The sequence below is a fragment of the Aulonocara sp. 'chitande type north' Nkhata Bay genome, linkage group LG12 (genome assembly GCF_057382095.1).
Source record: "Aulonocara sp. 'chitande type north' Nkhata Bay isolate Kocher_YH1m ecotype deep benthic linkage group LG12, A_spYH_male_GT1.1, whole genome shotgun sequence".
Classification (NCBI taxonomy): Eukaryota; Metazoa; Chordata; class Actinopteri; order Cichliformes; family Cichlidae; genus Aulonocara; species Aulonocara sp. 'chitande type north' Nkhata Bay.
In genome coordinates, this window is record NC_141355.1 from 13,239,446 (window position 1) to 13,265,275 (window position 25,830).

At 40.8% G+C, this 25,830-nt stretch overlaps 3 protein-coding genes across 10 annotated transcripts in view; 2 read left to right on the top strand and 1 right to left on the bottom strand.

Moving 5' to 3' along the window:
* Window positions 1-1,542: 1,542 nt before the first annotated feature.
* kctd9a (potassium channel tetramerization domain containing 9a) lies at window positions 1,543-7,983 on the bottom strand. The gene is made up of 12 exons (XM_086313603.1): window positions 7,777-7,983; window positions 7,358-7,479; window positions 7,234-7,277; window positions 7,040-7,136; window positions 6,890-6,948; window positions 6,667-6,795; window positions 6,455-6,522; window positions 4,611-4,706; window positions 4,376-4,525; window positions 3,891-3,996; window positions 3,636-3,769; window positions 1,543-3,137 (listed from the first exon to the last, which is right to left on the bottom strand). The coding sequence occupies exons 1-12, from the start codon at window positions 7,822-7,824 to the stop codon at window positions 3,021-3,023; spliced, it is 1,170 nt and encodes a 389-aa protein (XP_086169729.1). The 5' UTR covers window positions 7,825-7,983; the 3' UTR covers window positions 1,543-3,020.
* A 430-nt stretch (window positions 7,984-8,413) lies between these two features.
* On the top strand, window positions 8,414-11,495 carry ankrd39 (ankyrin repeat domain 39). Of its 2 annotated transcripts, none has more exons than XM_086313612.1 (4): window positions 8,414-8,848; window positions 8,988-9,091; window positions 9,195-9,398; window positions 9,492-11,495. In XM_086313612.1, the coding sequence occupies exons 1-4, from the start codon at window positions 8,758-8,760 to the stop codon at window positions 9,636-9,638; spliced, it is 546 nt and encodes a 181-aa protein (XP_086169738.1). In that variant the 5' UTR covers window positions 8,414-8,757; the 3' UTR covers window positions 9,639-11,495. The 2 variants fall into 2 exon arrangements, with proteins under 2 accessions (XP_086169738.1, XP_086169739.1); XM_086313613.1 differs by having other exon boundaries at window positions 9,195-9,326.
* Window positions 11,496-19,573: 8,078 nt separating this feature from the next.
* The window catches only part of fgfr1a (fibroblast growth factor receptor 1a), a 29,465-nt gene continuing 23,208 nt past the window's right edge, over window positions 19,574-25,830 (top strand). For 2 of the 7 annotated variants that reach the window (XM_086313604.1, XM_086313608.1), the window contains exons 1-3: window positions 19,575-19,914; window positions 20,027-20,239; window positions 24,060-24,240. In XM_086313604.1, coding sequence (XP_086169730.1) covers window positions 24,087-24,240 — 154 coding nt within the window. In that variant the 5' untranslated portion in view covers window positions 19,575-19,914; window positions 20,027-20,239; window positions 24,060-24,086. Of the gene's footprint in view, window positions 19,915-20,026; window positions 20,240-24,059; window positions 24,241-25,830 lie in introns of all 7 variants that reach the window. The other 5 variants (XM_086313611.1, XM_086313610.1, XM_086313607.1 and 2 more) reach the window with 4 other exon arrangements.

Below are 25,830 nucleotides of genomic sequence, written 5' to 3' on the forward strand. Positions count from 1 at the left end.
GGGTATGCAGAAGAACATCTGCAGCAGCTGAAGAACACACCAGGTGCCACTACTGTCAGCTAAGAGGAGGAAACTGAGGCTACAGTTTAAACTGGCTCACCAAAATTGGTCAGCATAAAATTTGCAAAACATTCTGATTCACCAGTCTCAATTTCTGTTGCAACATTTGGATGGTAGGGTCAGAATTTGGTGTAAATAATGAAAGCATGAATGCATCATGCCTTGTATCATGTCCATTGACCGTGTTCATCCCTTTTGACCATAATGTACCAGCAGGATTATGCGCTAAAATCTCCTGAAAGTGGTTTCTTTAAGATGAAAGTGAGCCACTGGGGTTAAATGGTCTCCACAGTTCTTTGTTTTGTCCCTAGCTGGCGGTCAGCAGGGGAGGTCGAAGTAAATACGTCGCTGTGGGTGCCGTAGGGTTTCCATCTTGGTCAACAATGCACTTCCAGTCATTGCGATCTGTGTCCTTGACCTTTGCTTGCTTGATGGTTGTTTAAGATCGTCTTCAATTTGCTTGATCCAAGTCGTCTTGGGTGCATCACACTCGATTCTCCAGTGGGCGGTGCACTGCTGCAGCAGAAGGCGATATGGTAGGTGATGGTTGCTCATGCAGCAGACATGGCCAAACCATTGCAGTCGTCACTTCAGGGTCAGCTCTTCCATTTAGGGCTGCTGGTGACATTGACTACGTGTCACGCTGTTGCTGAGGCGGTCATGGAGGGACACTCGGAGAATCTGACGCAAACGGCCCATTTGGGAGACCTCGAGCTTGTTGAGGTTGTGTTTGAGGGTGACCCAGGGCTCGGATCAGTAGAAAAGAATGGGCAATACCAGTGAGCAGTACAGGCGGATTTTGGTGATGAGGGTGACGTTTGTCTTTTTCCAGATACACCATCGTAAGGAGGGGAATGCCGCCGCCGCTTGACCGATTCTTGAGTACATTTCCGCTGTAGATGCAACTTTTCTTGCATCAGAGAGCCGAGGTCTTTGAATTCCCGCAGTTGTTCGATTTGCACGGTGGCTGCATAAGGTCTTCTCAGTTACCAGCTTTCAATCTAACAGAGCATCTTTGGGATGTAGCAGAATGGGAGATTAACATCATAAATGTGTAGCCGACAAATCTGCAACAGTGCGACACTACCACCCTGGTGCTAATAAGGTGTAACTAATAAAGTGTCCAGCAAGTGTATGTTTTCCTAATACTCACAACATAGACCTTTAGTCTTTCCAGCTGTTGGTTGTCAGATGTTGTATTTCAAAACATATTCCAAGTGTGTAGAACTATTCGGCCGATAGGAACATTATCCATTTTGCTCATAAAGACAAGTGCAACTAATGACAGCTCAAGCTGTAGACAGCTGTGCTGAGTCATAGGCCAAAATGTCTAAAAACATTTGCAAATTTTAACAAAGAATGACAAATGCTCATTCAAATGAGCACAAGCAGCAGTTCTGAAGGATGTGACATGTTGTTTAGATGACTGTCATTCGAGAACTGAGCCAAAGCAACCGAGAAAGAAAAACAGATGACAAAGACTTTTTCTTCATAGCAGTTTATTTATAACAGTCATTTATGGAAACATATTTCCATGGTCGAGTGCAATATTCATAGACAGGGATAACTACACAACTCCCTGCCTCAAACAAATCAACCCCAGCCCCATATTGCATTCAGTGAGATGTATTAAAATAAATAACCATAGCTCTTCCATTGGTTTTCACACTCAGGGTGAAATACACATTATGATTGCCTTCATCATTCATTCTCACAGGCCGGGTACCTTCCACTTCATTGAGTGAATAATATTGCATCATTGGTGCAGCTTCGAGCTACAGCTAGAGAAACTTCACTGGTCAAAGACACAGCTTTCCCCCTCCCCCCCTCACATGCAAACGGACACTGTGGAACAAGAACTGAAGTTAGATCCTTCAGAAAACAGCTGACAACACCTCTGTCTACTCTAAGAATTACTTTTTGGGGAAGTTTTGGAAGCACTGGATTTGCTTTACACAACATTACATAAGAAAAGCACCAAACCTTTTTGGTGAAAGGATATACCACGTTACACGTTAACATATACATGTGCAAACAAGTTTAAAGCATGATTAAGTGACATACATAAATACACGAAGCACGTTTCCAGGCAAACCCCACTTTAACAACATGAAAATGGACTCTCCTGCCGTACTGGGGATCGGATAAATAACGGATGATGTGCATGAACATTACGATAAGCTTTGCCACATCCGAATGCATGCAGTTGTGGATCACTCACACCTCGGGTTAATAAGAGGTAGATTCACAGAGCACAAAACCAGGGAAAGCTTTTTTTGTTTTGTTTTTTAGGAGACAGAAAAACATCAAACTAGAAAAACAAACCTCACAGCTATACATCTTGTATTGCATACTCGAGCTGTGTTTAAAACGAGCCTGTAGCATAGTTTTATGTTGCTCTAACAGCACTTTTAGCCTGTTAGACTGTGCTAGTGTATGGCTTTGGCTTGCATTATTTCTTTTATAATAATATGTTGTATATCCAGCAATATTAAGTTACATACTTAAAGAAGAATATATATATTGACACAGTTATTGGTAATTAACCCTCTTCCATTTCTGCTACAGCAGCATGCAGTGAAGCTCAATGCTCTGAGCTTTACTGCTCAAAGGTAAGCTTTGATTCCTATTAACATGTCAAGTAATATGAAATAAAAGTATGAAACTAAATGAGTATAGTCACTTGATTACATCCAGACACATCTACACAAACTAGGAACCTTTTACTTTTTTGGTGATAAACGCAGCTGAACATTCTCAAAACACCCTACCATACAAACATACATAAGACAACCCTGGATAAATTCTAGTGCAATATATTTAAAGCTAACATAATATTGGTGGAATGCCAGGGGTGTGCATACATATACCTGTACTGCACTGATAGGTATAGAGAGATTGAAAAGGAGCGACTTGGGGAAAGCTGTGGCCCGCATTGGACTTGCAGGTGTGGTGTTGAGTTATCTAACACTCTGTGACATGTGCAGAGGGGTCAGCATCTCTTCAAAAATGGCTCCCTTGACATTGGACCCTCTCAGGTTAGCTTCTTGTAGATCGCAGCCAGATAGATCACAGTTCTGGACAGGAGAAAAAAAACAAAACAAAAAAAAACCCAATGAAAATTCCTAAGTAATGAGGCGAGCCTTGCCGTCTTTGGCCTGTGCTGTTAACACTGTGTGGATTGTGACAGATCGACCGGCTTCTTGTAAGTTTAGTGAAGCTTTTAATCATTTACAAATGTGCTTCAGGTCAGTGTCTATTTGCTCCACAATCATTCGAAAAGCACAAAGTTTGAGATCTTCAAGTTAAAATGAACATAAAATGGAGAAAGAGCGATAAATTAAACCTGTTTTTGCATGTCATCTAGTTTTAAGATTTCAGGAAACATAAAAAACAAACAAACAAACAAACAAACAAAAACGTGGGACTTTGCTTTTCGCGAGCTGCATCACATATTGGGAATTTTATTCAGATTCGCAGTGTCATTATTTCTGCTCCTGATTTTGATGTCATAAACAAAACCTGCCACCTGAGCCCACTTTATTCTGTGCTTTTAAAGATAATCCTTGACTCACCTCGAGATCTGTCCCTGCTAAAGTAGCTCCCCGCAGATTACAGTTCTTCAGCTTTGCATTTTTGAGAGTGGCCACACGCAAGTTGATACCGGTCATTTGGCTTCCTTCCATGTCGACTCCTTTCAGGTTAGCGCCTGATTTAAAGAAAAAAATAAAAATGATAATAATAAAAATCGTACAGTTAAAACAAAAACAAAAAATAAAAACGAAATTAAGGCTGCCTCCTTTTTCATCAGAAAAGCTTTTAAAGATTACCTTCCAGGTTGGCCTTCAGTCCAGATGGATCTTCAAAATTGCATCCTTTGAGAGAAGCTCCCTCAGCATTGGAACACAGCATCTTCACCCCTTGTAAGTTAGCACCCTGCAACCAGCAGAGCAAAGAGCAAAAGTTTTTATGATAGTCTGACCTAACCTCTACAAATTATTAATGAAAAGATTATGGAGAAAAAAAGTGCCGTTTTTTTTTAAATAAGCTGAATGTGAGAGGAAGATTTGTAGCAGTATCTTTAAGATATTAAAGAACAGAGTAGTCCTTTTTTCTACACAAGTGAGGGGGCAGCAGATAGAGACCAAAAATCCTAAGACAAGTACATTTTTGCATCACCACAAGGCCAACATTTAAAAAAACATAACAAACAAAAAAATAGCACATTAAGATACACGGAAGGAGGAAGCATTTACAGACGTGAATGGATATGTATAAGATTTAGCCTGAACAACACCAGAGCCGCCACGCTTACATCCAGGTTGGCTCCAGAGAGATCAGCCCGCTCCAGATTGGAGCAGCACAGGTTGGCATGTGTCAGATTGCAGCGGCTGAGGTTAGCCATCTTGAAATTGATGTAGCGCAGGTCAAGTCGGGACAGATCGGCGCCACTGAAATTGAGTCCCTAGAAACATTAAGAGCAATAGGGTCAAGTATAAATTTGATCAGATGATATGAGAGTGAATTAAAACGGTTTCATCTAACCGTACCTGACAGCGGAGCTCTGACTTGGTCGGTGTTGCCAAAAGAAAACGGACAAACTCTTTGCGGGAAATAGGAGAGTGGTCCTCGGGTGGCTGCGAGTTCTGTTTAAAAAGAAAGCATGCAAGGGAGAGATCACATTTTTAACAACCATGTTTCCAAAGAAGCAGAGGTGATATGTAAAAATCAAAATTCTCAGTTAAATTTGGGCTTTCAGTGAGTTCCAAATGACTCCATACTTTCTGCATTTACAAAGACAGGTTATAATTCTGATAATAAAATATTAATGTTAAAACAAATTTTTTTTTATAAATAATTGAAAAATATATTCCGATATTGAATTTCCCAAAAAACTGTGGGGGGGGAAAAAGCAATCACGTGGCAGATCATAATATCAAAAAAAGTTAATTGACAACAGCTCATTAGCATAAATGGGTATTTATCCATTCCACTGCACACAATGGACAAGACCAAAAACTTGTATTGTTGTGTTTTAGTAACACAGACATGGACTCAGGAACACGTCTGAAAACAAATGACGGTAAACTGTTTCCAGGTGCACCCATAAATGGAGCGTCAATACGGAGAGAAATAATAGGATTAGCCGGCTTATTAAGAGCACAGCTCAAAGTCAGCATGTGTGGTGGAGGTGCATTAATGCACATGGCATGGGTAACTAGCACATTTGTGAACGCACCATTTAAGATGAATGGTATACACAATTTGACGTGACATATTCTACTTCCCAGTTGATTTGTTTCCTTTTCAAGGAAAGCCTCTACACCATTCATGTAAGACAATGCCAACCACATTCTATGGCAGCTGTGACTCAGGAGGTAGAGCAGGTCGTATATCAGTCGGAGCAGTGGTCCCAAACCTTTTTTGCACCACGGACCAGTTTAATGTCAGACAATATTTTCACAGACCGGCCTTTAAGGTGTCGCAGATAAATACAACAAAATAAAATGATACAGACAAAAACTGTGGCATTATGTAAATATAATAGTAAATTCAGCTGTGTAATTGTGTAACTTTATTAGCAGCATCCTCCTGAAATGCGCCAACAACATTGAGAGTAACATCCTCCTCTCTGCTTCTTGATGCTCTCTGGTTGCTATAGTAACACGTAAATATTTCCTTCAAAATAAGACACACGACTACAACACGGGAAAAGACCCAGGGAAACCGACTTAACGATAAAAACCATACATTTCACACCCGAGCCTCAACTCTCGCGGCACGGTACCAAACGACTCACGGACCGCTACCGGTCCGTGGCCCGGGTGTTGGGGACGGCTGAGTCAGAGGATTGATTCCCCAGCCGGGGGTAGTTGGGCAAGATACTCAACCTCGATTTGCTCCTAATGCAACCATTGGTGTGAGTATAAATGCTAGACAAAACGCTTGGGTGTAAGAAGAAAAAAAAGAAGTGGTTTTATAGATATATGTGTAACGGGTGAATGTGGCTTGTAGTTATAAGCACTCTGCATGCTCAGTTACAGTTTACCAGCTTCACATATCAACATGGCTGCATAATAAAAAGCATCTGAATGTGAAGCAGGCATGGACTGAAAGACTAAAAACAAAAACATGCACAAAAAGTACAACAATTGCTTTCCCAGAGTGTTGTTTCTTTAAAAAAAAGAAAAAAATAACATTACAGTCATCAAATTCAAAATGAGTATGCAATTTTAATACTTCTTGTTTTTTTTTCTTCTTTGTACTGTTCTCTATCAAATATCGGGTTTAACTGGTTTACAAATTACTTCAGTTTGTTTTTATTAACATTTTTAACAGCATAAAACGTGATTTTATTGTAAACTAGCTTTTTGACTTCCGCATTAAAAACTACCTTGATCGCTACTTCAAGCTGTTCAGCAAGCTGCTCAATTCCAAAGAAGCGAGCCTCCTCGAGGACACCTGGAAAACATTCAGGAGATTGCTACATATCCCTCCATTTTTTTTAACATTTTAGACATTAGATCACTTGCATGCAGGTAGACCTCATCATTTAGGAATAACATTTTTAAAAGAAGGAAAAAAAAGAAAAAGAAGAAAGGTTACCTCGTATATTTATGCCTTCATTGATAATGAGCTGACCGTGTCTCAAGTAGTTGAGAATAGGCTCAAAGTACTCAGGGCTGCGGTCAATGAGGTAAGCCCCATGCTCGTCCTGTTTGTTTCCCCACACATCTGAAAACAGACACAACACAGAGCTTGACGAAACTTACTCAATAACATGGCTGAATAAGAACTGAAATGCTCATTGATCAGCTGGTCTCAGTACCCTTCTCTCGAAACATGTGAGCGAGCATACTCTCCGGCTCCTTGCTGACCAAGGTGCTCCTGATTATAAAAGAAGATGCATTCAGCAACCAGAGAACAGAGAAACAACGAATGAGATATGGCATGAAAGCTGAATTTAAAGCGCAAATACCTGGTGGTGGTGAAAAGACGGCCACCAATGTTAAGGGTTAGCCAGTCAGTGTGAGCTGCCAGCGGATCTGATGTAATCTTGGCTTCATTTTGAGGGTCTGTGATAATAAAGTGAAGGAAGACAACAGAGACATTGAAACCTTTGGACACTCTGACAGTGGATGAGACTCCAGCAGCAGACATGCCAGCACTCACCAATAAATGGATCTCCTTCTGACACATACAGCACGTCGTCATCTCTGGGAGAGGCACAGACGCACATGTCAGAAACATAATGTAGAGAGGAGACCTTCAAATTTGTTGTCACAGCTGAGCTTACCTTATAAGGGCAATGTCATCAATGAGACCACCCTTTCCATTGTACAAACAGGAGGCTTTGATTCCTAACTTATTGCTTGCTACAGATAGTAAGTCAGACAAGGTTCCGTATACTGCTACAACCTAAAGAGAGGGGGGAAAAACGATGGATTAAGGACTGAAAGCAAAAGGGTCACTCCAGCCTAACATACACATGACATAAATGACTCACGGTGGAAATGGTGATTGACCTTAAAGTTCAACGGTAGTTTATTTGTGGAAAAAAAATGTAATAAAGTCAGAGATTAACCCTGTCATCATATGAGTACATGATGTGGCGTTTGAGTATCAGCAGTTAGCAGTGCATCCTGAAACACCTTAGGTACGTACAGTGGAAAAAGCCAGTCATTCTGCGGCCCAAGCTCTCACACTATTACCCACCTTGCCATTTTTACATGTCCCGTTAACAAATAACGTGACTCTTCTCATTCTTCACGCGCTATGGCTGAAGGTCTAGTAAGGCTAAAATAATAGGACAATGACGTATCCTTTCCCAGCTACTCTCCTTTTCGTGTGCCGAAACAAATGAAGCTGACTAGCTTGCTGCATCAGACAACAACACGAGACAAAAGATGCCTTCACAGCTGTCGGGAAAACTAGATATTTTTTGCAAGTGTAACTTGGAGGAATACTTATAGGCACAGCTGAACTTGGGAGTGTTATTATTATATTTAAAAAGCTCAATGTGTTTTCTATTGAGTCAACTGTATTAATTTATTGGATCTGTGCTGTTGTCAAGCATTAAATAGAGCTGATGGTGTGATATGTATAAGTTTCAAACAGCATACGTAATTTTTGATGCTTATAAAATGATAGTGCAAGCGTGAGCAGTTGCAGTCGCTGTAGAAGTGCATCACTGATAATAATTATGTCACCGCAGGTCAAAGTTAACCGCGGCCGCTAATTTGCCTAAACAAATCCATTAATGTAACGCTACCAAATCTGAGAGCATCTGAAGGGGCCTGTAAACAGCTCTGTAATTGGCTGAGAGGCTTCTACGTAAGCACGTTTCGTGCGTAAGTTATTTGTAGCGCTAGCGTTTAGCCATCCTGAAGGTTTTCGTTTCGTGTGAAGAAAAGCGCCACTCATTCGCATCGCATCAGCCTTTATCTTATTTCAAATGTAACATCTCAACTTGTCATCGGGCCAAACATTCATTGGTTCACTAACAGCATTTTTGCGGCTTGTTTGTTGCGACGTAGTCCTGTTGGTGGTGGTAATGCGCCACAGAGCAGCCCAACAATAGCAGTAGAAGAAGAACAGTGTTACTGTCAACAGAGTAATCTTTGACAGCATTTCTGTAACTATAAACTTGCGTTCACCTTCAGGTTTGAATGTTTTCATTTATCGCGTTTTTAAGAAATGTCTGACAGACAGCATTGTTTGTGCTGCTCTCATCCCGTCTCCTCTGCTGGTGTTTACCAGACGCTGTACGAAATGGATTTTGAACGAGGTTTGCATTCACCTTTCAGGCATGTGGTGACTGAGTTAAACCGCACTGCTATCAAATATGTAGACTAGGCCAAGCAATACTATTTTGTTCTGATTTGAAAGATGTGTCAGTGAAGTAGGGTGCTGTGCGTCCTGTGCAGGTATCTGGTCTGCTGCAATGAATGGAGACTTGGAGCGGGTAAAGTACTTAGTGCAGAAGGGGACAGACCCTAATTTGAGAGACTCAGCTGGATACACCGCTCTGGTCAGTTTACAGAAGACACGTTTGGCTGCACAGCATGAGCTCATGTACCTAATGTACCCATGTACCTAAACTTGTAATTTACTAATGCTGTTTTCCTTTTTAGCACTATGGAAGCCGCAGTGGTCATCTCTGTGTGTGCAAGTTTCTTCTTGAGAACGGTGCCTGTGCGTCTCCGCAGACGCCAGGCGGGGCCACGCCGCTCCATCGATCATCTTACTGCGGTCATCTGAATGTGGTAAGACTCCTTCTGCAACACAGAGCAGATCCAGCACTCTGTGATGATGATGGCATGTCCCCTTTACACAAGGTACAGAATTTCCAGCAATAACACAGCCATTCTGCTGAGATATAATCATTTAACTTGTGTCTGCATCTTTTACTCTCTTACATGGTTGAGCAGGCTGCAGAAGGGGGCCACGAAGAGGTCTGTCAGCTCCTTGTTGAGCACTGCCCAGCACTCCGCAGCCAGATGAACAAGAGGCTCCAGCTACCCTACCAGCTGGCACAGCAGGGAGACCTGCAGGAGCTCTTAAAACCCCCCTGTTGATGGCAGATGCACTGAACCTGAGGCATGCTGTGTTACTAAGATCACACGAATGATCTCCCACATTTTCCTTAGCAAGCATCAGCATTCATGTTTGGAAGAGAAAGTTACAGCTGTTGATGAGAACTGAGACATGGTGAGGAAATGGATTCGGAAGTGGGAAGAATCAATCGAACACGCCCACCTTTTGAGCTGAAGTGCTCTTGGTGGCTTAATGTTAAGATAACTGGTGGTGCATTATAAGCTTTGATGTGTATTTGTGGAATTAAGTTTGTATCCAGACTCCTACGTTTGGTACAAGACCCAAAACAGTCACACAACTTAGCAACAGCAAGACAAGGACAACATGCCAGTGCAGAGTACAGAGATCATTTGAAAGGTGCAATGATGTCACAGAACTTGAACACGGAGTGCAGCTTTTAAAAGCTCACAGAGGAAACCCCTTGTGAGTGTTACACAATAGTACGAGTCACCTGTTACAGTCACAATATCAGTTTTTATAATTGGCTCTGTTGAGCATATGGCATGTGTTTCTATTAAAACTGTACGCCAACTTCTCGCCTGTTTTTGGGTCGCTTTTATCTAAAAGTGATCCTTGTTGAACTTTTAAACTCTTAACAGTAGGGGGAGCTGTTGTCCTAAAAGGGCTGGACACTTTCCCTGGGACACCATCTGAATTAGATGGCAACAAGCACAAAGTGACCTCATTCAATCCTCCCAGCACATTGCTGGAGAACTAAACAGCGTAACTGTGAGAAAGAGGGAAATCTGTTACAGCTGATAGCAAGACATCACAGAAGGACTCTAGTGTCCAGGCAGTTTATGTTTATGCAGCTGTACTGCTGATATATTAGTGAACTAATGCCAACAGGTTTTTTTCTGGTTTCTGGTCATTTAAAAAACAAAACATGGGCCAGCTTAAAAAGGGTAAATGGACTGGTACGTATGTCACACTTTTTTACCCAAACTGTGCCTTCAGAGTGTTGTTCACAACAAGCCACATTCACCCATTCCTACAGCACTTTATTCTGTGTATTTAAGTGCTTTCTAACTATAAGGCTCACAATGGATGGCAATTTGGGTTTCGGTATGTTTCCAGGGATAATTTAACACATGAGCTGGAGGTGCTGGGACTCGAACCACAGAACCAATTGGCCGACTTGACCTCCTGAGCCACAGTGGGATGTTCGTTGTTTCTACTTTACTAGTTTTACGACTGTATTTGAGGAAGCTTGTGGAACCTTCTGCTTCTGGTGCAAAGCATTAACACTTTTCTGCACCGAGATGTTGTTAGTTGTGAGTCTCAGGATTTCAGAATTAAGTTAAACCATATGAGTGTCTCACATTCTTAACGGTCTGCTGATTTTTAGCATGTAACTTTTAACAAAAAAATAGCAATTATTAGCTGTTTTTGTTTGTTTTGTACTGAGATTACTTGTTCATTTTTAAGTAATCAGACACAGGTCACATGACTGAAGGAGGCCCGGAGGTGAAAAACCTATGGAAGTATTTCCTTATACTGAAACAGATGGAAATACTTGTGTGACCATTATCTCACATACTTACTTATTCAAAGCATGTACAATAAGTAACACATGCACATAGGAGAGATACATTTTCCTCTCAGCCTCCTACAGATGTGTGGGTATTAGTGCGGTCTGCACAGATACAAACCCATGACAGAAACCTCTCTCTGCAGTCTGAGGAACTTTCATTGGGTCCGCTGGTGGGTGGTGTTTCCAAACTACCTTCAAACCACATCCATGCCGTGACTGGAGGGGTGCCAGGCCACATCTGGAGCTGATTGCAGCTGACGCCACACAGCACAGGGAGATAGGGTGTTGAGGGGTAGATGGGGTAGGATTGGGGGTATTTTAACTCCGAGAGCTAAGCCAAGAGAGCTGTTTATGCTCAGTGACAAGTTCCTCCTTGCACACAGCTGAGGAACTGTATCTGGGATAACCCGCTTTGATTGCCACATGTCTATAATAGCAGGGTGGTTGGCTCGCCTTTTTTCCCCCCTTTTTTCTTTCTTGTCTGAATGGCATTATGGAGGGGAAAAAAGCACATTCTGCTCTTTGAGTTGAACCAGTAATTTTGACTGGCACACAGACTGTCGGACCCACCCACAGCACCCTGTGATTGCTCCCCTGCCAGGCTGTATGGAACACAATCAGAGTTGATGGTGATGCAGATTTGGTAGCAGTGAGTGAGCTAATGAAAACCCTCTGTGTCACTTGATAAAACTGGAGGAAACCTTAAGGGCCTTGGTCTTTAATTTTTCATGACCTGGTTTGAGTTTGAGAGTTGTTTATGTGAGAAAAAATCTGGCCTGTATGAGTGAAAATCAAATGCTTGGTCAAGAAAGACCCATTTTTTGCCACACACTTTAAAAATCTCTTTGAAGCATCTGTGCTGCTTCATTTTTCTCAGATTTTTTATGTTAAAGCAAAGGAAGAATGCAGCATGATTTTAACGGCTGTTTTCTGAGAGGCTTCGCATAGTGTGAGGACTTGGGAAGGACTCCACAAGATGAGGAATTTGGACTGCAGCTCTGTTTAGCGAGATTTATTTGGAAAGCAATGAAACTTCCTGGCTCTGGAACCCACTTCCACCATAATGAGCCCAAGTTAAACCAGGACTGGATGTTATTTTCCTCAGAAATAGAAGGTGGTCTGTGTGAAGGATTTAAAGTTGGTGTTGGGAACTTTTTAGTCTAAGTATTGAGAGCAAATACTCCTCTGTGTATTTTTCTACAGATTGAGAATAATGTTAAAGCTGTAAAAAGTAGTGGTTTCAGTGGTTATATAAATATTATTTTTAATGTTTTTATTTAGATTTCTGTTTTCACAGATAAAAAAGGTCATCTAGTCCTTATCTTTCCTGTGTTCAGCTGAACAAAAATAATGCTATTCTCTTGCCTCGCAGCTGCCCTGGCAGAGCCGGACCTGTCTGAGCTATCCCAAAGTAATCAGGTAAATGGCTGGCAGATGGGCACACATTAGGAGGTGCAGTACCAGAGTCTGGCATGGAAGACAGCTCCATGTTATCTGTTGTGTGTCGCGGAGGTAGGCGTGTGGATGTTGGTTCAGGGGGCGTGTGTAATCAAATATATGGGAGCTGTTCCTCTGAGATGCTGCATAATCCAATTTAGGTCCACTCCCACTTCAAAGAAGCATGTTGTCTGCTGGTTGATGTGATGTTGCAGATCCTACGCTTTCACTTTCCAGGTCAGCGGGTGATCAGATCCATGAGTCCAGAGGCTGCAGCTTAGCTCTTCCAGGCAGTCAGCTCAGTGACCATGGGAAATGTCAGGGTTATCAGGTGATCACCATGTGACACATGCTTGCTAGCTTTTTATTTCTATCTGCAGGCCAGGTTTTTTCAACCACATCATAGATCAGATAGTCATTTTAACATAGGACATGTTAGCAGTGTTTTGGACTAAAATGGAGCTCTCACATCTGGACAATGTCAAAACTTCCTTGAGTAATTGTGTGCAGTGAACTGTGATTTTTGTGTTATTGTCTGATTTTTTTTCTTCTTTTTTATTCCCGGATGTTTTTTCTTTTGACTCTGGGATGGATGGTTAAATTTCTTTTTATTGATTATGGAGATGTAATCTTCTCAAAAGCATGGCCAGTGAAACAACCCTTAAGCTGTTTCCATATGAGTCAGAGGACAATTAATGAAGCTTGTTGGATCATATATCAAGGTTCTATCATAGCAGACTGTTTTGGGAAACCATATTGTAGTGTATCACCTGCCAAATCTACAAATGAGCTCTGTGAATATGCGGTATATGATTTTTTTCCCTTTCCAGCATGTTCTTCATTTGCACATGTTGGCTTGCTGTTGGCTCAGTGGAGGTCTATTTTCCATTATTTTTTTTCAGTTATGTTCAGTTTTATTTTTATAGTGCCAAATCACAACGACAGTCACTTCAAGGTGCTTTATATTGTAAAGCTTTGAGTAAGCATTTGGCAACAGTGGGAAGGAAAAACTCCCTTTTAACAGGAAGAGACTTCTGGCAGAACCAGACTTATGGTGTAAGTCATCTGCTGAGACCAGTTGGAGGTGAGGTGAGGGAGACGGGACAGAAGGAACACTGTCAAAAAAGAGACAGAGTTTCAAAGCTCATTAAACTATTTAAGTTTTAAGCCTAATCTTAAAAATAGAGGGTGTCTGTCTCCCAAATCCAAACTGGGCACAGAAGAGGGGCCTGAAAGTTGAAGGCTGCCTCCCATTCTACTTTTAAATATCTTAGGAAGAACGAGTAAGCATGCAGTCATAGAGCAAAGTGCTCTTATGGGGTGATATGGTACGATGAGGTCTTTAACATAAGACAAGGCCTGATTATTCAAGACCTTGAATGTGAAAAGAAAGATTTTAAAATTGATTATGGATTTACCAGGGAGCCAATGAAGAGAAGCAAATACAGGAGAAAAATGCTCTCTGTGTCAAGTCCCTGTCAGTACTCTTGTTGCAGCATTTTGGGTCAACTGAAGGCTTTTCAGGGAGTTTTTAAGACATCCTGGTAATAACGAATTGTAGTAGTCCAGCCTAGAAGTAATAAATGCATAATGTAGTTTTTCAATATCACTTTGAGACAGAATGTTTCTTATTTTAGAGATACTGAGTCAATGCAATAAGACATAGTTGTATAATATGTACACTGTAAAATAAATCCTGATCCAAAATGACTCCAATATTCCTCACGGTGTTACAGGAGGCCAAGGTAATGCCCTCCACTGGTTAGAAACCATGTTTCTATGGTTTTTAGGGGCAAGTACAACAACCTCAATTTTACCTGAATTTAGAAGCAGGAAACTAGTGGTTATCTATGTGTTTTAAGACATTGCTGTAGTTGAAATAATTGGTTTGTGTCACAGTGGAATGGCATATGGCATGGCCTTCTGATGCTGTTGATTATCTCCTTCTTGGTTCATTGTGTTGCTCAGAGATGCTCTTCTGCATACCTTGGTTGCAATGAGTGGTTGATTGATTTACTGTTGTTTTCCTATCAGCTCAAAGCACTCTGCTCCTTTGACTTCTAGCATCAGCAAGGCAGTTTCATCTTGGGAACTGCCACTCACGGGATATTTTCTGTTTTGGACCATTCTATGTAAACCCTAGAGATAGTTGAGTGTAAAAATCCTGGTAAATCAGCAGTTTCTGAAATACTCAGCCCAACCTGTCTGGCACCAGCAGCCATAGCACACTCAAAATCACTTAAAAAAATTATTATAATTTCTTTAAGTAAATTTCCATGGAAATTATGTTTACTATCCTTTCAAATGAGGAACTTTATTCATAATTAAGCAGCATTGCTAATTATAGAAGCCCTTAGAGGACTTAATTAAAATTATAATGAGATCTGAAAAAAATGACAAGGTTAACTCTACAATAGAGCTACAGTTTCCCACATATGTTGTGGATTAACCTTTCAGTTTTCAAGTTTACATTATTATTTTAATTAAGTTCCTTGTAAACCCTATTTTTATGTAAATCAGTTCAGAACAGAAGAGCAGAGGCAAATGGTTGTGTTTAGTGGGGATCATCAGTCACAGCTAAAGCAATGGAACTGGCACATCATTTATTAAGCACCTCTCTACAATACCAAACAGCAAAAAAAGGAGTCCCAGTGGTGGTGACAACACTTCCTTTCAGTGTGAATGACCAGGGAACGCAACACCGAGCTGCACGTGTAATTGAACAAGATGGTTACGCTGATGAACTAAGACTCACAGAGGCACGCCGTTCCTCTGTCAGCAGGTGCCCTCCACACACTAACCCATTCATATGTGCATTCCTGTCTCTCTGCTCGCAGCCCAGCAGGTTCCTCCTGGCCACTCAGGACAGGGGCTGACACACACAAAGGGTCTTCAATCTGCCTCAGACAACAGCCAACATAAAGGCCCGGAAAGCCACAACAGCATTATGTCAAAGAGCTGGCTGGGGGTGGTGAGTATGAGCTTGGGGGGCCCTGTGTAGAACAGGGGCAATGCTGACGGATGGATGAGGGCTGGACACAAGGCGCTGTAGTGGAAGGCCCGGCTGAGGTTTTTGTGCATAAAGGAGGATATTTGTACTCGCCCGGTAACAATGGAATGCAAACACAAAAAGCGAGGACAATAAAGCCCCACTTTGGGGGCGATGAAGAAGCTGCTAGGCAAATCATCATGCAAAGCACTGATATTATTCACTCGGAGGATTGCATGACTCTGTGTTTGTCCACATGCTGATGTGCGGCTTAGCCTGCCTTCAGTTTGCTTTTGCATAGGGTATTCCCGGCTTTAACAGTGTCCGGAACATTTCCTTACGCTGAAAAGAATTGAGGAGTGATCAGAAATGCCCCACCTCATCTCGGAACAAACTGTGTTTGGTCTGAGCTTTTGCCAGCTGCATCTAGGATCAACTGACTTCAAAACACACACAGTCCTGGCCCTACCTCAGATAATAACTAATTTACATTATCTCCTCCTTTGTGAACAGCTTGTGAGAATTTCCTCATAGATTAAAAAAAACTGAGATGTGTAAATCTTAATAAAAAAATAAAAAACCCATCATAAAGGATATGTCGTCATTTTATGGCATGTGTGTGTTTAATCTGGATGGTGAGCTCGCCTATATTTATTGGGCTACTGTGGCATGTACACAACACTGAGACTCGTTAATGATTAACGAGGCTTCTTTCAAATCAGCCCCACGTAAGAGTTCTGCTTTCATTCTTTTATGTGGTGCAGGGAGGTATATAGACAGAAAGCCTCTCCTACAGTGCTGTAAACAATCAAACACCATCTTTTATTAGTTTCTAGTTCTATTTCCATTTTTGTCTCCTCCAAACCACCTCAGCTCACCCTGGGCTCGGCGTTTTCAACTCCTCTCCTCTAGTGAGTGGAAAAGAATAAAAGCAACCAAATGCATAAATGCTCACCATATGCTATGAATTCTGCCGAGGCCGTCCTGTCCCGTGTTAAACTTATTTTTCTTTAAATCACTCACAGCCTTGTGTACATCTCAGGGGAATTCTTTATCAGCGACACAAAAACCAATGCCTATAAACTATCTGCTTCCAGACTGCTGTTGCATCAAAGATCTTCTGGCTCGTGTTTTGATGCTGAAATCCTAAGATGTGGTCTGATGGCAGCACGTGCATGTCTAACTCTCACTATTAGTTACTCTCATAAACATGCTCGGTGTTTCTCTGGTATGTAATGCAGTCGTCAGACTTACGCTCCATCTGTTTTATAGTTAGCAGATCTCTTTGAAGTCGGAAGCTAATTTGAGCTCAAAGTGCATTTGTCAAAAGAATTTTAAAAAAGTTTAGAAATAATAAAAGTAAGAGTGTCTGCTGGTAATATGAAGCTGCTGTGTCTCTTTTGATATTAAAGTCAGTCACTGTTACTTAAAGGAACAGTTGCTTTCATGAGAAGATGGAAACAACTCTGATGCCCGTATAGCTACAACCTAGCAGGTACACTCCTAAAGATCTCGTTTTTCCTTTGTATAAATTACCAAGGTGTGAAAATATTTGATTACTGATTGTTTTGATTATTCCAAACACATTAAGTCTGCTAAATGGCCTCCAGTCCCCTGATTGATGCCACTTATCAAACTCAACCCAGTTTGTTATGGAGACAGGCTGCATTCAAATGTTGCACATGTGGATTAAAGCTCCTGCGATCCTCCACACAGACTGTGATGTGTGACATCAAAAGACAGTTCATGAAAACGGAACATTTCAAACTAATCTTTTCACAAGTGACAAACATTGGGTTAACACCAACAATGAGGTGTACTGTCTGGATATTGGATTGAGATCTGGTGACTGTGGAGGCCATTTGAGTACACTGAACTCATTTTCATGTTTAAGACACAGGTTTGAGATAATCAAAGTTTTGTGACATAGTGTTGCTGGAAGCAGAAGATGGGTACACATCTTATTTGCACTTAATTCTGACCCTACCATCCAAATGTTGCAGCAGAAATAGAGATTCATCAGACCTGGAAATGTTTTCCAATCTTTTGTTGCCTCATTGTGGTGAGCCTGTATGAACTGTAGCCTCAGTTTCCACCTGGTGCGCTATTTTGCTGCTGTAGTCTATCTGATTCACTTTACATGTCTGTAGTTGTGATCTCTTCTTGCACCTTCTGTCCTTCACCTAAAATTTGAACTGTAATAACAGACTCAAGAAAGAAAGCCTACATCCTTTAAAACCATGCCAAGATCCTCCTCAGTGTTACAATCAGTCCAACGGCTATAAGATAATGTTTGCTTTAACTCCAGAGCATAGGTAGTAAAATAGCAGAGAAGCAGAAGTACAGAGCCTTTGTATGAGGTGGGTTTTTTTTGTTTGTTTTTTAGCACTGAAATTGAAAAACAGATCTTAGGTCTCAAAGAAAAGATTAATTATAAAGTCATTAATTTCTTTTTAAAATGCCCTTAAACTGAAACAAGAATAACATTGCATGTAAGAGGCTAGCACATGTTGAAACACAAATCTGTTTCTTTGTCATCCCATTCTTTAATCTAGCTACGAAGCTGGGCTTCATGTGTCTCAGCAGCTTTAGTCGTCAATCATTTGTCAATTGTGATGTGAAATCAAAGACCACATGAGCTCTTTGGATATGAACTATGTGTTTGATCGGGGAGAACAAACTTTGCGTTTGTGCTGAGTTAGCAGACACATTTGAAATTCTGATGCTCTTTGAAATTCTGCCAAAGCATATGATCCCAGCACAATAAAGCTATTTTATAGTTTCCCCGAACAGGAAGTTGATGAAAGTGCTTGTTTTCTCTTGCTGAATTAGTATTCATGCTTGTTGTGTGAAATCCTGCAAGTTCTCTGTTCAAGAGCTCATGCTAAAGCCCACATTCAGCCAGCGAAAAACTGAGTAACCTTTCCCATTCCACCTCTACAATACAACTTGTGCTGGTGTGGTGTCACCACAGATTTTGTTATGCTTTTCAAGTACATTTAATTTTAAGGTGTACACCAAGTGCTCAGCCTTTTACACTGTTAATGTCACATGGGAAGCGTAGTGCTAAAGTACAGTCAGTGTACAATCAATGCAAAGTCTCTCGTGGCTGTCAACCGGGCGTTTTTCATACATATTTCTAATAATATTTAATGTTTGTCATGTATTATTATATTGTTGGAATTAACTCTTTATTTTATTTAATCAATTGAGGTACTTAAACTGCAACACAGAAGTACTGTAGACGGTGTATCGCTTGTGTCTTGTCTCCAGCTGTGCAATGCAAAGAGCGCAGTATGAGAGTTGGTGCTGCTGTGGAAGGCAGCGAGAGCCGGGAATCGACCAGACCTAATTGTCCTGCATCAAGATGAAAAGTAACTACCGGAATTCCGTCTATTTGACTTTCAAAATTAAAGTTGAATGACGTTTTTGGGAGGCTTTTTAATGCGCAGAAACCTAGCATAAACGTTGAACGAAGATATGTAGAGAATATAAGCTGAACATGTCATGTGAAAAAAGTGAATGACTCAATAAAATCCACAATTTTTCCAGGTGAAGACAAGGTGCGCCCCCCCCCCCACACACACACAAATGCATTGAAGCTCAGCTAAAAGTCTAGGTATAAGCGTAGTCAAAGCTATGCATAGTACCTGCCCTGAACATAACAACGTGACGTTTGCTCCCCGCTGTTGCTGCACTAGCACCCCGCTCCCAACTCCTCTTTTTATCATTTCTAAGAGGTCTCAAAGGGGGTCTCACTTATTAGTCGACCTTCCTGGGTAATAACCAGCAGTAATAACGATCCCTGTTTAGTGTAGTCCAGTAAATGTACCCAGCACATCTTTTTGATACCAGTACCAAGCAACCGCATCTACTTTATGTGAAACGTTGCCGCTTTGGGCTTTTAGTTTCTCAACAGCAGACCGGAAGTTCTTAGTGTACTGTGTGCAGTTTTGACAATGTTCCGGAGGATACGCATATTCTCTGATTTAAGGGGGGAGGTGTGGAACTGCTCGGACTCTCGTTGTTTAGCCGTACCTCTCCGCCGGGAACGGTCGAAATACTTTCTAGGATTGATTTAAGCGCCGTTCTTTTGTATAAAAATAAATATATGTATAAGACTGGAGGATATTTCGTGTTCGGATATTGTGTTAGAGCGAGTTGAACAACTTTAGGACAGTTTTCTGAAGTGGGGAGACTGAATTTCATCGCAAGCGAAGCCTTTTGGGATAAAGGGACTGCTGGAAACTGCTGCATAGCCTGCGCTCTCGTAGTTTCTTCGGACGTGTTTACCCAGGTAAGAAAGGGAGAAAAGACGTTAGGAGTTAAAACTTCACAATTTAACACCATTTAAGAAGTTTTTCCGCTCAATTGATTATCTTTCTCTCTCTCTTTCTTCTTTTTTTTAGTTGAACTTTTTCCCCTTCTTCTGTCGGAAAGTTTGTTTAAAAGAAGAAGAAGGGCGCAAAATATGCGCAAACCTGTTAGCTAAACGTCGAGCTTCGTTAGTGGGATAAGTCTGGATAAACAGTTTTCGGGGAGGTTTTCCTCCATCCAATCTCAGCTCATGAGTCTTCCTTATCTCACCGAGGCTGGCTGTTTCACGGCTCCCCGCCAGTAAGGTGAGCTGGTCGTTTTATTCCTTCACTCCTTGATTTAGCTTCATTTTACTACTTGTTTACGTGCTAAAAGGGGGCTTAGCTGTTGTTTGCTATTGCGCTGTTTTAACGTTATTGGAGGACCCTGAGTGGAAGTTAATTAAAGAACTGGGCAAGCAGACATTTAACCACATGTTACACTTGAGTAAATGGTCTTTGGGCAATAATTTAGTGTTTTGTGTTTTGTTTTTTGTAGGCATGTTTCTCTTTGGTTTTCTTGGGGTGCGACACCCACAAAATCTCCAACCATGCTTTAAAATGTGAGAGTACAAGCGTTAAAAGAGCCAAAACGTTGCCTAGAGGCCTGCTAAAACTGGTTTGGGTTTCTGTCTACAGCCACAGCAGGCGCCTTTAATCACATTAGATAAGTTTCTTGGATAAATTCTAACTACATCAAGGAGAACCCTTAAAAAAACAACAACAGCAAATGCTCAAACTACATGTGATGCTATTATTCCTATTTAACGCGTCGAGTTTGGTTTAGCGGATACATCATAACTCTTCAGTGTAATCTCCAACATTTGTTTGTTTCTTTCCTTTATTGAAAAAAGGTGTGACTTATTTAGAAATGTTGTTTGATTACTTTTTATTGTTTTATTTCATTTTTTTTAAATTTTAAGGTTTTGCCCGTCATTACTTTTTCTGTCATGAAGGCTGGATCTGAAGGGGCCAATTAGATGCAGCGTGGTGCTCGAAATGTTATAAAAGCAGAGGGAGAAGATGGATGGTTTAGTCCACAGGGACTTCACCAGGGTGGAAAAGTTTTTTTTGTTTTTTTTTTTCCAGAGCCCTTTAATTTACTAGGCTGCTGCTCTCCCTGGCAGAATTATTGTCACCTGAGCTGTATGTTTGTATTTGCCATAAATAAATTTGGTTGAGGGATTGCAGTGTTTACCTTGAAACATTTTTTTTAAACAGTGACTTGCTCAACATCTTGTGTGGAATCTGTTGTACTCATGCTGCCATGGTTAGGAGTTTTGTTTCTTAAAATGTGTGTATGTGGAGGGGGTGGCAGAGAAGATAAACAGTCACACATACTGAGCAGCCCTGAGAAGCAGTTTGGGTTAAAGTGTTAACCAAATGGCAGTGTCAGATTCAAATGGTCTTTACTTTTGACTGTAATCTCGTGACACCTGATCTCTCGCCATGGTGGAGAACCTGTGAGTCAGATTGCATGGCTGCACAGAAAATGACGACGACAACAACAACAACAACAACAACAACAACAGCAAAAAAAAGGCAGTCTGTGTTTTTGTGAAAACGGTAGCTTTAGGGTAATGGTCTGATGCTCGTCTTCCCCTGAATTTGCGACCATGTGCAGACTGGCCTGCTGCTGACTGGAAGTGCACACTAAACTGGAAGGGGGGCTACAGAATTTGGGAGCTGAGGAATTTTCTGCATGGATGGACAGTGAAATGTAATTATGGTGTGGGTCATGTTTTTAGGTTTGCCTGAAACCTTTGTCTTAATATAATGAGAAAAGCTGTCTCGTGTGTGTTTTTAATTTGTTTAGTGTAAGTTCTCTCTGCGCTGCCAGTGTTCAGGGAAATGCTTTTATCTTTTAAGAGTGGATAAATCAGTTGGTGAACAAACATTTGGATATGTGCCTTTTCTGTAATGCCAGTTCTCTGGCTGTATTTATTTCCCAAGCAGTCCTTGTTTACAAGCTAAATGTCTTTCTGCACTCCTTTTGAATTTTGGCCTCAAAAGGTATAAAAACTGGTTATTGAATTAAAAGGACCTATGTAAAACCAAATTATTAGACAAGTACTGGTCTTTGCGTGTCAGTTAAATGCTGCTACTACCAAAGAGTGGAGATTTGCATTTCAATCTTGATGTAAGATTTTAAAAAGATGTTTATACACTTTCATCCACCCCAACTATTAGGCGAGTTTTAGTTGCAACAGTACAGGACTTTAGTGTTTGAGAGTTAGTTATTTGATAGGTGTTTTCTTCATTTAGCCCATTGTGCCATCATTAAGACGGAGTTCTTCATTTTTATTTATTAAATGGGGGAATAATTGACATGAATACACTCAATGTGTTCAAATCAACTTTATTTTTACCTGGAAATGATAATTTCTTCATTTTCAAATGTAAATGACATGGGCTGCTTTTTTCTTTTTTTTTTCTTTGTAGACAAATGTCATGTTTTTCATTCTAGTGTGCACTCTAATATGTAACTAGCTCTTTTAAAATATTCACATACCAGATACAAAGTTTATTATTTGTGCTATTTATAAAATATAGTACCAGATGAATTGAAAAAGCACAAAATTGATGGATGAAATTTTTCAAAGGAGGAAAAAAAAATGAGGTGGCATATTTTCCTATTGAGTAATAAACTGAAAATGGTGACTTTGAGTCATTATTGTCAGGCTGCCAGTGTGTGGTTCAGTCTCAAATCGCAAGTTCAAGACCAGCATGCCTTCGGTGTGCATAGTAAGACAGTGCATGTCTGACTAGTGCTCCCAAGGGCACGGACTATGACAAAGTGTCCTGTCACACTTTGAAAAAGCGATTTCCTCCTCCTTCCAAATATTGTCGTAGTGACGAGGGGGCTGGGGAACATGGTCGGCTGCTTGTTGCGGTTCCTTCTGTCCGGCAGCAGAAGCATTTTCTTGGAGGCATCCCAAACACTGACTCACAGCTTGGAGTAGAGATGACCAAGCTTCTTTATCCCTCTTGGACCCCCCCTGACCCAGCTCAGCTGCTGGAACACTAGGCCATTCTTGGAAAGTGAAATTGAATTGGTTTTAGGAGAACACAATGACTGCTTCAGTCAGGGAACACTCATACAAGTGATTACCCCTTAAAGAAAATCACAGCTGCTTCTGTGCTGGACTTTGTGAAAATATTAACCAAGCTTCTTTTTCTCTTTTTTCATCTCTTTGTGTTTTTACAGAACGATTGGTTTTTAAAGTTGGCAAAGTCTGTCATCCAAGTCTTGTCTTTGACACTTATTAGCAGGTTATGCGAGCAAATTGCTGTAGCGGGTGTCATTCCGGGTTTGGGAAATAAAACCAACTGTTGGGTGATAGATCTTCTGTTTCCCTCTCTGGAAATGATGGCCTGACAGTCTTTCTCAATAAGGGTGTCACATAACAGGTTGTAGTATGTTGGATCTTTTTTTTTTCTTCTCCCTTTTGTCTTTAACAAATTCTGTGAAGCTGATTATGAGCAAGTGTTAATCTGTGTGGCCAGATGCTGCAGAGGCAATGATTTAAGCAGATGTGCATAAAGGGGGTACAATACAAGCACCTAAAATGACAAACCTTGCTATGGTGTTGTCAGGGTGCAATGACAATCTTTAAGATTTCAAGACTTAAATTGCTACTTCGAATTGAAAACATCAAAGGCATTACATTCCTGTGAACTGAGCATGACACATCCAACATTTAAGTTATCAGTGGGAGTCTGGAGCACTGCAGTTTCTTATCATGGTTTTCTGCAAGCAGGCCTAAATACTGAATTATCTACCTCAAACCTCTTAAACATACAGAATATTCTCTACTTTTTTTTTTTTTTCTTTGTGGTCATGGAAATTCCTTGTCAACAAACATTTAATGTGTTAGTTTATTTTGCTGTTCTCACATCAGGTTTTGCTAGTTCAGTTTAGCTTCCTGAATTGTTTTACACTGAAATATCTTGGACAATGAACTGATTTTGATACATTTAAAATAAATAAATATTATTACTGAGAACAAACTTGTGAAGAGTTAAAGCTTGATAATGTCATAAATTTATATATGTATTTAATTATTATTAATTTTATTTTTTTAAGCTGTGGACTGTGGATGCACTGCTGCTGATGTCCCAAACACCTGAATGGAGTTCCAGTCACACAAAAGCCAACAGTCGTAGCTCCCTCAGCAGGATGCTGATGAGGCCAAGTATACTTCTGTTTCTGGCTTTATTTGCTCAAGTTTTAAGGACCCAGTGCCGGCCTGCCAGCACTGATGAAGGTAAGATGCCTTACTAAATTAAAGCTAGTTAGTCTTGGGTTTTCTGAAGTTCTGGGTGTAGTATTATTAAAGATTGTGTAACTGTTTGAACTTTATAAACTTATTAAGTGTGACTTTTCCTGACTCTTGGCTTGAGAAGCAGTTCATTGATAAGCCAAAGCTTTGTTCTTTGTACAGGAATGTAATCCTAACACACTCCAGACTTTTGTGAAGCCTGTCCTTTACAGCGTCAGTGCTCCCTCACCACCCCCGTTTGCCTGAGTTTGAGTTGTTTAATCGCTCTCTACTGCGTCATGTGTAATACAACTGTTTCTTACTAATTTATTACTAATGCCTTTTTCTGCCTATTCAAACCAGTTCCTTCAATGTTTTTAGAAGTGGATTCACAAAAAAAAAAATCTTACACACCACACTTAAAATGGCACACACAAAAACAATCTAAACTGGAAACTATTACCATGAGACTTTCTGTGAAGAATTTAGCCCAGTCTTGCGGTTACACAAGCTCTGTTCTGAAAAGGGGAAAGAGGCACTGAAATCAAATCCTTAAAAATGTGTTTCTTGGACACAGTCCAGCGGTGTAATAGCTGCCTCGACTTGTGGGTAAATGGGTTTGGATGTTTACACTCTGAAGTCGGAAGTAGAGAGCAGCAAAAGAATATGATAAAGCCTAGCATTATAATGGAAGTAATTACGCACAAGGGTCTCTTTGGGGTTTTAAGCCCTAAAATAAACCTGGTGTTTCTATGTTTAAGCTAGCAATGGGACAGTGAGGACTAAATGACTTCCATCTGTATTCCAAGGGCAGCTCTACTACCTAGCAGTCCTCCTTTGTAATGAAAAGGTATTTGTTGTCACTGAAAGAGGAGTTAACTGCCAGGGAACTATAAATTAGCCTGTTTTTGAAAAAAGATGCTATGCTACATGAAACCCTTAAGGATGGGCTTTTGGGGAGCATGTTTTTCTTCCAAGGTGAGCCATAAATTTCCACCAGGGTGTGGGGGGTTTGTCTTTCATTTACACTCCACCCATTCTTGATCACCAAATGGCCAGGTACTATCTATGCACCGCATTGCTTCTCCTCTTGCTCACCCACTGACTTTTGCTTGGGTTTGCCCCCCCCCCCCCCGTTTCCCTGCTGGGTTAGGGATGGCTTCAGCTGTCGACGAACAATCACAGCAGAGGCATTTGGTTGCATTCCTTTTGTCTGGGGTGGAGAAACAAAATAGTTATATGGAAATGTTCTGTTTTTTTTTTTTTTTTATTTGTTTTGTTTTTTTTAAATGTATGCTCCATTGTTTGTCTTATTGTGTTTTGCTGGGTGTTGTTCACATAAGAATAGAGTATTCCCTGAACAAACTAAGTTCCTTGAATTTCTCAGGAGGTCATGTGAAGGACTTAAACTTTCCTTCATTTTGAGCACTTGAAGCAACTTTTACTGTTTTGTTTATGTTTTTACACCATCTTTAAAATCATTTGGATCTTATGTTTGTTTAATTGCTCTCTTTCTGACAGTTCACTGTCTGGAAGTTATGTCTTTCTCTGTGGATTTGTTTGACTCCATCTTGTGCTGTCTGTCAGAGTAGAAAA

Coding starts and splice junctions, on each gene's coding strand:
- kctd9a (XM_086313603.1), bottom strand. CDS start 7,824: ATGAGAAGAGTCACGTTATTTGTTAACGGGACATGTAAAAATGGCAAG. Junction 7,480..7,776: donor GGACATGTAAAAATGGCAAG/GTGGGTAATAGT, acceptor CCCTCTCTTTAG/GTTGTAGCAGTATACGGAAC. Junction 7,278..7,357: donor GATGACATTGCCCTTATAAG/GTAAGCTCAGCT, acceptor TGCCTCTCCCAG/AGATGACGACGTGCTGTATG.
- ankrd39 (XM_086313612.1), top strand. CDS start 8,758: ATGTCTGACAGACAGCATTGTTTGTGCTGCTCTCATCCCGTCTCCTCT. Junction 8,849..8,987: donor CGAAATGGATTTTGAACGAG/GTTTGCATTCAC, acceptor CGTCCTGTGCAG/GTATCTGGTCTGCTGCAATG. Junction 9,399..9,491: donor GCATGTCCCCTTTACACAAG/GTACAGAATTTC, acceptor ATGGTTGAGCAG/GCTGCAGAAGGGGGCCACGA.